The following is a 13921-nucleotide window of genomic DNA, read 5'->3' on the forward strand; positions in this document are numbered from 1 at the left end:
TGAGACAGTACATGGTGTTTTCTGGTCACTGAGACAGTACATGGTGTTCTCTGGTCTTTGAGACATGGTGTTCTCTGGTCACTGAGACAGTACATGGTGTTCTCTGGTCACTGAGACAGTTCATGGTGTTCTCTGGTCTTTGAGACATGGTGTTCTCTGGTCACTGAGACAGTACATGGTGTTCTCTGGTCACTGAGACAGTACATGATGTTCTCTGGTCACTGAGACAGTACATGGTGTTCTCTAGTCTTTGAGACAGTACATGGTGTTCTCTGGTCACTGAGACAGTACATGGTGTTCTCTGGTCACTGAGACAGTACATGGTGTTCTCTGGTCACTGAGACAGTACATGGTGTTCTCTGGTCACATAGACAGTACATGGTGTTCTCTGGTCACTGAGACAGTACATGGTGTTCTATTCTCACTGAGACTTGCAGCTAGTGGTAAATGTAGCCCTACTTGTTTTATTGCTACAGCTAATGGTAAAGGCAGACCAAAAAGTTCCACATGGTACATGTTGTGTGGGAGTTGCTTATATCGTTTCATTGTTGTTCAAAATATATCCTGCATACTAATGTTAAGTTCTAAAAGCCGACTCTTATCTGATTTATCCTTACAATTGTAATTTCTCAACCGTGAAGATACGCGGGATTCTAAATGCAACACGTGCCACACAAGGGCTTTGCTGTAATATTTTTGCTTAGCGAAAAACATGTAGCGTTTACGTATGTGGGATTTGAAGAATATGATATAAAATCAGAAACTTACGTATAAGATCAAATACTTATATACGAAATTTCGCCCACCCAACTGAAATGCTTCTCAAGTTATACAGAAAAAGAGTAAAATACCACTTCCGGTAACTGGTAGTCAATTAAAAGTTACTCAAGTTATCGGATATTCGTACTACTTTTCTATAAGCCCACACCCATCTCCTCCAGAGAAATCAAACCGCCTAATTTCTTTTTTTTTAATTGCAGGCTCGATTTTCCGCGAGTTTTTCAGGCCCTTCCCAAATCTCTACAGAACAACAAATCAAAAAATAATTAAGTATTTAAATTATCTTGTTTAAAAACATTTTTTTAACAAATTTAAAACAATTAAAACACAGACCAGTTCTAACCAACAATTAATTTTTTAGTGAAATACTGAAAAGACATTAAAGTTTCAACAAAATATTTATGTCATTTCTATACTACTAAAACTTAGGTTTGTTTACATGTTTGAATATTTATTTGTTTTTTGCTTGTCTGATTGACTACTGGAGAAAATCTGATCTATGTGTAGGGCTGTAAAATAGTATGCAGGTAGAGAACACGTTTTGTTTTCAGACAGACTGTTAATCACAAATTTATTTTAAGACGTTAATTAATTTATTGATTTATTCATTGGTAGATTAACCACATTAATTTTTTTTTTCAAACAATGGCTTTACCTTGACTGAATAGTGACGTCACATGTGTTGTTTACTTTTTAGTACAATAAAATGGCGACTTCAAAAGTTTAACGCATTCTAAAGCTAATCTTCTGTCGGCCATAACTTTAACATCAGTGTTAAACTGTGGATAGCATCTTTAACATCAGTGTTAAAATGTGGATAGCATCTATAACATCAGTGTTAAATTGTGGATAGTATCTTTAACATCAGTGTTAAATTGTGGATAGTATCTTTAACATCAGTGTTAAACTGTGGGTTTCTAAAAATCTCTAAAATCGTGGCATTTTTATGCTTTTAATATTCTATGATAGAACTATTAATGAATTTTTTTCATTGTTTTAGTTTTGGTATGTTTCAAGATAAATGTTCTTAAGCTTTTAATATTAACAAAATATACTTTTCAAATTTAATATTTTCAGATTAACGAAAAACACAACTTCTCTGTTAAATATTTTGTACAATATACTGCAAAATGATTATTGTTTGTCAAGTACTACAGTGTCCAAATGCTATTACATCTTTACAGCAATAATATAGTTTACAATTAACTAGAATGTGTAAGTTAAAACATTTTGGAATTCGTTGATCAAGCCTTCATAACACATAGTTTGAGACACCTTTATTTTGCCATTCTGTTAGATTTTATATGGTTAAAGTATTTTCCTTGGCCATCATGTTAATTCTGTTCGATTAAACCTTTTTCTCTTGGCCAAGCAATCTGTTACCTATACGGTAGACTGATTTTTAAAGTGTTTCAGTTTTAGTTTAGACACAATGAGAAACCAGCGGTTGCACACGTTAATTGTATGAATAAATCATACTTAATTTGCTACAACGCTATAAAACCCAGCCCTCACAGCCTTTAGGATACACCCTCTCGGCTGTTCCTGAAGAGATTCGACCAACATGCTGCTGTTCACCGCTCTGTTACTTCACGCTGTATCCGGCTTTGGTAAGTTCCAGATGTCGTAATGTTTTAGGACCTTCTCCGGCCTTGGTAAGTTCCATATGTCGTAATGTTTTAGCGCGTTCTCTGGCTTTGGTAAGTTCAACATGTCGAAATGTTTTAGGGCCGTCTCTCTGGTAAGTTCCAGAGGTCGTAATGATTTAGAACGACATAACCCACCCATACTCCATGATGATAGTGAGCGCGCGTACTACTACTAGATCACGGAGTCAATTATATCAGCCCTTAATTACTCCAAAGTAAAATTTTGCTTTTATTTTTTCAAAATTAAAATAGATTTTTATAATTACAAATTATATTTTAATATGTGTACTTATACGCCTATATGTTCCTTGTATTACTTTCTATGCTATTCGATATGTGATCCCCTACTTTTACAGTTTCTGGTTGTGACTATGGATACTCAACTCCAATCGGTGATCTGTTTGACCCCCCTGCAACTTACAACGGACACACGTATTACCTCTCCAAGTCTTTCTACTTAAACGCTGACCAAGCTCAAAGTGTTTGTTTGTCCTACGGCATGTTCTTGGTGGAGGTCAACGACGCAGGCGAATACAAGTTTGTCCAGGACCTTGCCAGAAAAGCTAACCCTGAAGGTCTGCTGATTTCTGGAACTGACATGGCCCAGGAAGGTAAATGGACCTTCCAGTTCAGTAAGGAACCGGTCAAGTTTTTCGACTGGTATAAAGGAAACCCTGACAACTATGGCGGTGGAGAAGATTATCTAACCCTGTATCGGCCCTACAACTACCAAATGAATGATGTCTTTTATGGTAATCGCGGTGGTTATAAATTCTTGTGTGAAAAATGTGGTTGATCAAAACACATGTTGGTCAAAGGACGTGGTGGATCAAGATAGATGAAATAAAACATGTTATCCATCATAGGCTCTGATTAAAAAAATGATTTTAAAACATATCTCCGATTTTTATTTGACGTTTTTTTTTTTTAATTTAAAATGTTTACGTTGACGATTTTTAAAATAGTTTTCTTAATGTTTATGATGAAGAGTTTTAAAGTTTTATTGAACACGTGTTACTGTTGATAAAATATTTTTGTGACACAATCTTAAAAATAAACGTTACTCCACAGTCTAATTGGTATAGTAAGTATGGTTAGTAACGGTTTGGCTGAAAATGTCGGCGGGCTTTTTAAAAATTAACATTATAGGAAATAAAAACACGTTATAGTAAAATATGTAGGGATTTATCTTTTTCTCATCAGCTTTTTTAAGGAGCAGAAAAATTACTATCACGAAATGTGTGATTGAACTCTGTATTGTTCCTTAAATTGTGCTCTGAATTTTATCACGAATAGACCACTCTAATTCTGGTATATCTAAAACAACGAACAAGAAAAAAAAAAACGATAATCTACACGTTTTTATACAGTAGGTAAAGAAAAAAGAAGCTCTAAACAGAACAGCCAACGATAGTTAGAAAATCACAAATCCTCAATTGAGAACCGAAAACATAGTAAACTTTCATAAAACATAGAAGCATTGCCAAGCGGCGCATATATTGAGTTTCATTTTCAGGCAAAACTTAAATGTTTTAGCAAATCCAGTAGAATTTTAAAACCACCACCTATACCGACGTTTATAATTTCTCTGATCTTACCTGACTGTCCGTGGGGCAAGTAAAGTAGAGTTCACCAGATTCTATGACTACGACATTCGTCTACAGATGGGACGGTGTGGCCTAACGATAGAGAGCTATACTGCTACCCCAGAAGTCTTGAATTCGAATCCGGGTTCAAGTCAGTAGAATATCCCTTAGTCCACAAATGTGGGAAAACAAAGGTGGCTGGGCATAGTGCTGAATACACTATCCTTTTATTTGACGAGGTAATGTGAAGCAGATTAACTCTACCTTTTTCTGTTCATATGTCTATGGCACGAACGGGGATAATGATGGCGTGACCTTTACTGCAGACAAAGCGAGGGGCACCAAATGGACAATAACAACTAGCCTAGAGCAGTGGCGGAACTAGAAAAAATGGGCCACCCCGCAAAAAATTTTTTTGGGCCCCCCATATATGTATATATATATATATATATATATATATATATAAATATATATATATATATATATATATATATATATATATATATATATATATATATATATATATATTGTGATGGTACAGGTGTTTTGACGATGGAATCACCCACCAGTTGTGAGGGTGGGGATTTTTAAGAAAGGCCGGAACGAATGAATCCAAAAACACACAGTTTAAGTTCAACTATAATTGTTCTTTATTAAAATGATATATATGTTCAAGTTTCTACCTAACTGATCTACACTGTACTATTTACTTCTACTACTGACTGTTCATACCACATGCTACCTACTACTACGCACTCCCATGACCAATCCTAACACTAACTGTTCTCTACATTCTACAACCTAACACCTTCTACCTTCGCTAGCTAATCATGATCTCCTAACTATCTACATTCTCGACCGTCTCTGACCGCTACCTAACAACTCCTGGCCTATCGCTCTACTGCCCCACGCCTCAGTGGTCAGCTGACCGTCCGACGTGACCGGTCAGCCCTGTGCGCCCATTGGCCTCTCTACCCAACCAACTAGGCCTATAGTCTGTTTCTGCTAACCTATATCTGCTAAACATGTCTGACGTAATCTTGCGTCATCACATATATATATATATATATATATATATATATATATATATATATATATATATATATATATACATATATATATATATATATATATATAAATATATACATATACATATACATATATATATATATATATATATATATATATATATATATATATATATATATATATATACACAATACGAACATAGGATACTCATTTCTGGCCTGATCGGGTTTTGAAAAAAAAAATCAATTAAATCTAATCATAACAACATGTCATGTGTATGAGTGCATTGGTCTGTTTGAAAATCTCTGTTTTCAATTATGTTTGCCGTAATACTTCTGATCATTTAAGTCGGTCAAAAGTATATAAATCATGAAGCTTTGTATAAGTAATGGTGTCTCGTGTTATGATTATTTTTATGTTTTTTTTTTATTTATATTATTAGTTTTAACTACATTTCATTATTATACTACACCATTCTTTAGCACTTATTTTAAAAAAAAATAATAATTAAGTAATTGCTGTTTAATTTGATTATTACAAATGTATTAAAAGGAGCTTATGAACACCCCTATTTGGCTATTTGAAAAAGGGAAATAATTTATGGAAGTGGTTTGAACGCTTGCCCATCTTTCACACTACAGCTCATGTGTATATTTAAAAAAAATTTTTTTTACACAACAGCATGTCTTAGCTACTATATAATATCACTACTGTCTTATATCTGTTATCTGTTTGTTATTTACAAATTCACTATCAAGGTGCCAGTGACGAAACTAATATATATATATATATATATATATATATATATATATATATATATATATATATATATATATATATATAACACGCTATCATTCGTGTATTTATTTGAGACGTTTGCCTTGTTTTCTAGAAGAGTGGTTATTAAATGTAAACAATGTCGGCACTTTATTTCTTGGATATCAGTTGTTGGAGCGCTAGTTTGTCAACACTACCACCGGTACGAGCCAGCTTAGTTGTTGAAGCGCTATCTATTCGCTTCTTGTAAGGCTAAGAGCGGGAGGAGAGGTCTGAAAAAGGAACTTAAAAGGGACAACAAAGCACCGATGTGCTTTTATCCATCAGTACCAAATTTGGGATGGTCTCAAAAAGTCGTCTTAATATCTAGCGGCCTCTCGCGAAATGGATGTTTTTTTCAAAATTTTTTTGCCGACAACAGCGTGTGTTTGTATGTAGGAAAAAGAATATACAAGAGTAGGGATTGTGTCTATATAATAAAGATACTCCAACCGCAGCTACAGTATTATTTTTTTAAAACAACCATCAGGTCAAAAATGCAAGAAAATTAATTTTAACTTAAAAAAAATGATTATGGGCGGCTGTGGGCCTCCTAAACGATTTTACTTGAATACATAAGAACACACAACTACGTAAATAACTATAAAGAAAAAGCATAAAGAAAATCATTTTTTGCGTGTGCAATATTTCACATAACTGAAAATGTTTGTCGGAAATTTCGACTAAAAATACACCTGTTGAAAATATTTAGGACTTTAATCGAATAAACCGGTAGTGATCTCCCCTAAACTTACTCGAATATTCTTATATAAAACTACAGGGGATGGCAACTAAGAAAATAGACATGATTTTAAATCCATTTTTACTTACTTAAACTTTTAAAAATAAAATAGAATCTCGGTAAAAAAGAATTGCACAAGAATTGAACGCCAAACAATATGTGTATAATACTGCGGAATATTATTAGTTCTTTATAAATCCACATATACTTTTTTGAGAAATCGGAAATAGCGTAAATTACTACTTCCGGTCAACGGATATTACTCACAATTTGAAAGCAATCAGAGAATTAGATCTTTTACTTACAAATGAAATTACAGTTATCTATCTGAAATAGTACTCAACTTATAGGCTTTTGAAAAATTGAAAAAAGAATAAGTTCCATTTCCGGTTACCGGAATTCGATGAAAAGTTGAAACAGAACTGCCAATTTTATATTATACGTATTTGTGAAATTTCATCAACCTTGCTGTAACGGTGCTCAAGTTATCGTGTTCACAGACACACATACACACACATACACATACAGACATATGGACAAGATTGCAAAACTATGTTTTTCCGACTCAGGGAAGTGTATACAAGAAAATAAAAAGAGTATACTTTTGTTCTCTGATTTATATCTGATCAACCAACCAACTGCCGTTTCCTTCAGCCAACAGAGCATAAATATAAATTCTCTCCACAACCAGCACTTCTACTTCTAAAAACGTTATAAATCCTAAAACTCACCACAACTTCAACCACATACATAAACATAAATAAAAACATAAACCATACATAGTGTCAAGACCGAAAATGACGTTCTACATTGTAGGTCTTGTTGTTGTCTTTTTGTGATGAAACACTTTGCAGATAGGTACATACCACAACATGATAGAACAGCAACAATGTACGTCGATAATACAACAGAAAAAGAATATCAAGAAAATTTAAAAAACAAAAGCATGATCAGCTTTGAAATGTTTAATCTACCATAATGACAAGCTATTTCTCTAGGTTAGAAAAATGTTCAGACCAATTGCTCAGCCACATTTTTCACACATGAACTTGTAACCACCACGGTTTTGATCAAACATGTCACTCATCCTGAAGCTGTAATCGCGGTGGAGTGTTAAGTAATCATTTCCACCATTCCAGTTGTCCGGGTTACTTCCCCACCAGTCAAAAAAATTGACCGGATCTTTGCTGAACTGGTAGATCCACGTACCCTCAAGTGCTTGGTCAGTTCCAGAAATCAGCAGGCCTGGAGGGTTATCTTACTTGACCAGGTCCTGGACAAACTTGTTGACCTCCACCAAATACATGCCATAGGACAAACACACCTTTTCAGCATGTTCGGGATCCAGGTATTGAAACTTGGAGAGATAATATTTGTGTCCGTTGTAGGTTTCAGGGGGAGAAAACAGGTCACCGATTGGTGTTGGGTATCCATAGTTACAACTTGTAACTGTAGAGAAATAGTAAAATTATGGTTAATAATTTTAAGATTCTTCCGGGATTTTATTCGTAAATCATTAATAAAACAGATGGTCTGTCTACTATAGTGCAAAACTTGTAATTCGTAAACTTTACGACATATGGAACATATCAAAGCCGGAGAAGGCCCTAAAACATTACATTTATAACTTGCCAAAGCCTTAAAAGGCCCTAAAACGTTACATTTATAACTTACCAAAGCCGTAGAAGGCCCTAAAACATTACATTTATAACTTACCAAAGCTGTAGAAGGCCCTAAAACATTATATTTATAACTTGCCAAAGCCTTAGAAGGCCCTAAAATATTACGACATTTATAACTTACCAAAGCCGGAGAAGGCTCTAAAACATTACGACATATGGAATTTACCAAAGCCGTAGAAGGTCCTAAAACATTACGACATATGGAATTTACCAAAGCCGTAGAAGGCTCTAAAACATTACGACATATGGAATTTACCAAAGCCGGAGAAGGTCCTAAAACATTACGACATATGGAATTTACCAAAGCCGGAGAAGGTCCTAAAACATTACGACATATGGAATTTACCAAAGCCGTAGAAGGTCCTAAAACATTACGACATTTATAACTTACCAAACCAGGAGAATGCCCTAAAACATTACGACATCTGGAACTTACTAAAGCTGGAAAAGGCCCTAAAACATTACGACATGTGGAACTTACCAAAGCCGGAGAAGACGTGAAGCAACAGAGCGATGAACAGCAACATGTTGGTCGAATCTCTTCAGGAACAGCCGAGAGGGTGTATCCTAATGGCTGTAAGGGCCGTTTTTTATAGTAATGTAGCAAATTAGCTATGAATTATGCGTACAATTAACATGTGCACCCGGTGTTTATCACTTAGACTATCAATTATGATAAACAAAATCCAAAAGGGAATGTACCAGACTAGTCTGATCAGAACAATTTTAACCATAGACAATTTAACATACGTGGCAAGCAACATTTTATCATTAGAGAGTAAACTATTTGAAATCACTTTTAACAACGCTAATATTACATATGTTTAAAGTAAAATATCACTTCAGGTAACTGGAAATCAATCAAACGTTACACAAGTTATCGATATTCGTACCCTATTTATATAAGCCCTTACCCATCTTTTCCCCACAACCCAATGCTTTATGCAAATTGAAGTGGCTGTAATCCATCGCTACTACATCGAATGAAATGAGTAATAATTTAGTGTAGGGAAGCAAGTCCCTTATTAGCGTCCCAATAATTGCTTAACGCTGGATACGTATAGGCCAAACGTTATCAACAGTTATAGCATAGAGGATAATTTACCAAATATCTGTAATATGTGTCATAAATATTGATTATATCTAGCCTAACCAAGCGTTATATTTACTACATATTGGTCAAACATTGGTTATTTTGACGTTGATATCTTTGTGGTGTCATTTTTAAATAGGGATTTTGTGGTAGATTTTAAAATTATTAAAACTAATTATAAAACCAACAATTAATGCTGAAAAGAAATGAAATTTTTAACAAAATGATAAAACATTGCCTTGTTTGAACCGATTGTGTAGCCAGGTGCTACCAAATGTTGCGATGACTCATCCCGAAGTTATGTCTCAAGGTCACATATGACTAACACGTTATCTCTTCTTGGCTCAGTAGACCGATGTGCTTAGCATAGGGGTAAGCTTTTCACACAAAAACCTTTAAAAACATAGCAATTAAGCTGTGAGACGGTCTTCTATCTTTAGCATCAGAGTTAACGTGTGGGTAGTATCGTTAACATCAGTCGTAGCTGAGACAGTACATGGTGTTCTCTGGTCACTGAGACAGTACATGGTGTTCTCTGGTCACTGAGACAGTACATGGTGTTCTTTGGTCCCTGAGACAGTACATGGTGTTCTCTGGTCACTGAGACAGTACATGGTGTTCTCTGGTAACTGAGACAGTACATGGTGTTCTCTGGTCACTGAGACAGTACATGGTGTTCTCTGGTCACTGAGACAGTACATGGTGTTCTCTGGTCACTGAGCCAGTACATGGTGTTCTCTGGTCGCTGAGACAGTACATGGTGTTCTCTGGTCACTGAGACAGTACATGGTGTTCTCTGGTCACTGAGACAGTACATGATGTTCTCTAGTCTTTGAGACAGTACATGGTGTTCTCTGGTCACTGAGACAGTACATGGTGTTCTTTGGTCACTGAGACAGTACATGGTGTTCTCTGGTCACTGAGACAGTACATGGTGTTCTCTGGTCACTGAGACAGTACATGGTGTTCTCTGGTCACTGGGACAGTACATGGTGTTCTTTGGTCACTGAGACAGTACATGGTGTTCTATTCTCACTGAGACTTGCAGCTAGTGGTAAATGTAGCCCTACTTGTTTTATTGCTACAGCTAGTGGTAAAGGCAGACCAAAACGTTCCACATGGTACATGTTGTGTGGGAGTTGCTTATATCGTTTCATTGTTGTTCAAAATATATCCTGCATACTAATGTTAAGTTCTAAAAGCCGACTCTTATCTGATTCATCCTTACAATTGTAAATTCTCATCCGTGAAGATACGCAGGATTCTAAACGAAAAACGTGCCTGTAGCCCATGCTGTTTCATTACTACATAAAGTGGTAAATGTAGCCCAGATTGTTTTATTGCTACAGAAAGTGGTAAATGTATTCTATGCTGTTTAGATACTACATAAAGTGGTAAATGTAGCCCAAATCGTTCCACTTCTAAATAAATTGGTAAATGTCGTCTATGCTGTTTCATTACTACATAAAGTGGTAATGTAGCACAACTTGTTTCATCTAATATATAACGTTCAATTATTTTTAAAAAAAATACTTTTATTTTCTATTAAAAAAATTACAATATATTTACAGTAACAAAATTTTCATACAAGTGATAGGTTAATAATAATAAATCAGTTAGATTAATCATAGTTAAATAAATAGTTAAATTTGGTATATACAACAACCAATGGAAAAACCCAGAGGGGGAATAAAAATAAAGTGTTGAATACAACGAATAACCATAAATTACAAAGCAGTAAGAAAAATGGTTTACTATACAACCAAAGTTCAAAAGATGTCAGATTACATCGGTGGAGTTTTCCTTTTAGAGGTCAAAATTTTGTTAGACGTGTTCTTATGAGAGAGTTCAAGTAAGGTCATTCATGTTATTAAAGGTAGCAAAAAAAAAGGGGGGGATGGTAGGTTATGAAGGGTGAGTATGGGGTCATGGGGTTATTTGTATGTTGTGGAGCAGTGTACCGTACATGTAAGATGATAGTAAAAGTGTAGGATTGGACGCTGTACAATATTTGTCTATAGTCTGTGCAAATAAACAATACACAAAAATAACATCAATTGATAAGAGCTTTTTTTCTTATTAATGTACATCTTCAATGCTTTGCATTTTAGTAGAGTGATACATATACAAACCACTGATGTATACAGTACAGGGTTAATTAACATAAAATAGAGTGGGTACAAAAGGGGTGTTGTCCTGAGGGATGGGGGTAAGGGGGTGGGGTCATGGGATAATTTTATATTTTTATAGATCAGTGCGCCGTACATGTGAGATAATCGTAAACGTGTAAAGTCATGTCTTTACAATGCTTGTTTATGTGAGCGGGTGAATGGGTGATTTATATCGTATTATTTTTGTGTGCGAATTTTTGCGTGAATGTTCTACAGCGGCTACGGTGTTTCCCCTTCCGGCCAGTCACAGGGTATTTAAAGCCGAGTGAACGCCAGCATTAGTCCTTTTTCACCTTATAACCAGAATATAGTTCTGGTCAGTTTCTTTGTGGGCACTTGGCGCACCTTGTGCGTGAAGGTATTAGTTTTTTTTTATATTTTATTTGTATATGTGCGATTTCAAGGAAAGTGATTGCCCATGTTTCTGGTTTTCTTTCTTTTTCGTCTAAAACAAGATAGTGGGCATTGACAGGTCTGTTACACACGTAGTGTATTCTTTTTGTTGGTTTAAAATGTATTTTGGTATTTTCTAAACCTCTGGCGTGTGTTTTGGACCAAGTGGTTTAGGTCGATATGTTTACTAAACTGGTCTGAATGCGTGTGTGCATTTCACTGGTTTGTCATTTTACTTGATTATTTTAAAGTGTTGTTATTGTGGGTTCCCCCACGATGATTAAGTTGGGCTTAGTTACTAGTAATTTTGTTGTGGTTTTCTTAGACAGTACTTAGTATATTTTAGTTTGCCTCAAGTTTAAGGTTTGATTTAATTTTGGGGAATTTTGGGGCATTAAACCTAGTGTTTTGAACGGACACAAATCTTGAAAATTCATAAAAAATATGTTTGAAGATATGCATTTAAAATTTTTAGCTGAGTGCCCCAAAATATGGAAGAAGATTATGAATTGATTGTTTATAGGGCTTAAAATGTAATATTTTATGAATGGTGGAAAACCTACGAAGGGGTTAATTTTTCAAGATGGTCGCCGTTGTCATGGTTACCAAGATTTTTTCACCAATTTATTTTAGTGGAAATGCATATGCGGATGTATCTTAATAAAGCTGTAAAGAAATAACTGTTTTCCAACGAGTATTAAAAACGTTTTTTTACCGGAGCCTTCCCCTTAAGGTTAGGGGTAAACCACAGTGAGTTTTACAACGGTTGCACTGATCGGACAGTTATTAGTTAAGGCTAGGGCTAGGGAAGGGTAGATAGTGTAGTCATACCCCCGGCAAGGTTTACATTTATAAGCTGTGTAATTAAACAATACACAAAATTTAACAACAATAGGGACATGGGGGTTGTAGGGGTTTGGTCGTGAGGGCGAGAACATCTGAGGGGGAGGGATTGGTGAGACAATTTGAGGCGGTGGTGCGTTTCTAAGGTGTTGTGGTGTTTTGTTTGACTTGTGTGTGTGTGTGTGTGTGTGTTTATGTAATTTGTTCGTCGTGTCGTCTTTTAAAAATTGGATTCAACGTCTGTGCGTGATGTGTCTGTTGTCGAAGTGGGTTCTGAGTCTGTTTGTCCAAATAGTTTGTCTGTAGATCGCCACGATCTCTACTTTCTGCTCTAGTTCTCTTCTGCCTTTGTGTTTGGGCAGTTTGTTTAGTGTTATCTCTTCTGTCTTTGTGTTTAGGCAGTTTGTTTAGTGTTATCTCTTCTACCTTTGTGTTTGGGCAGTTTGTTTAGTGTTATCTCTTCTGTCTTTGTTTTTGGGCAGTTTGTTTAGTGTTATCTCTTCTGTCTTTGTGTTTGGGCAGTTAGTTTAGTGTTATCTCTTCTGTCTTTGTGTTTAAGCAGTTTGTTTAGTGTTATCTCTTCTGCCTTTGTGTTTGGGCAGTTTGTTTAGTGTTATCTCTTCTGTCTTTGTGTTTGAGCAGTTTGTTTAGTGTTATCGCCACGTCTACGTCAAAGGTCTCGTTTCTGGTCACTATTTGGGCTCTAGGGTCTTTTTTATTGTCTGAATGGCGGGGCAGTCTAGATAGATGTGGGATTCTGATTCTAAATAGTTTTGTCTGCATAATGTGCATTTCCTTTGTGGGTGGTGTCCTATGGGTGGTGAGTTGTAGATTTGTAGATAAGTCTATAGGCAATTTTCTTTGGCTTTGGGTGTGATTGTTTGTAGGTTGAGGTTTCTAAAGGTGTCTGTAGTGTTTATTAGTGCCTAAGTTTTACACCATTTTATTCTATCGTGTATTACCAAGTACAAACAACTGCCACTCTTGTTGATGTGTGTTGTGTTAAAATAAAGATTGACAGAACATAAACTCAAAATCAAATAAAATCATCTTAACAAAAACATACAAAAACAAAAACAGAACAATTATAAGTCATCAAAACTAAAATGAAACATCATCACGAACAGTTCTGGAAGC

The 13921-nt window shown here is 35.4% G+C and overlaps 1 protein-coding gene across 1 annotated transcript; it reads left to right on the forward strand.

The window, feature by feature from the left end:
- The first annotated feature begins 2283 nt into the window (after positions 1-2283).
- LOC131952409 (perlucin-like protein) lies at positions 2284-3326 on the forward strand. The gene is made up of 2 exons (XM_059315037.1): positions 2284-2390; positions 2786-3326. Exons 1-2 carry the CDS (start codon positions 2345-2347, stop codon positions 3223-3225), a joined length of 486 nt encoding a protein of 161 aa, XP_059171020.1. The 5' UTR covers positions 2284-2344; the 3' UTR covers positions 3226-3326.
- The last annotated feature ends 10595 nt before the right edge of the window (positions 3327-13921 follow it).

The sequence above is a fragment of the Physella acuta genome, unplaced genomic scaffold (genome assembly GCF_028476545.2).
Source record: "Physella acuta isolate Inbredline_101_S28 unplaced genomic scaffold, ASM2847654v3 ptg000872l, whole genome shotgun sequence".
NCBI lineage: Eukaryota > Metazoa > Mollusca > Gastropoda > Physidae > Physella > Physella acuta.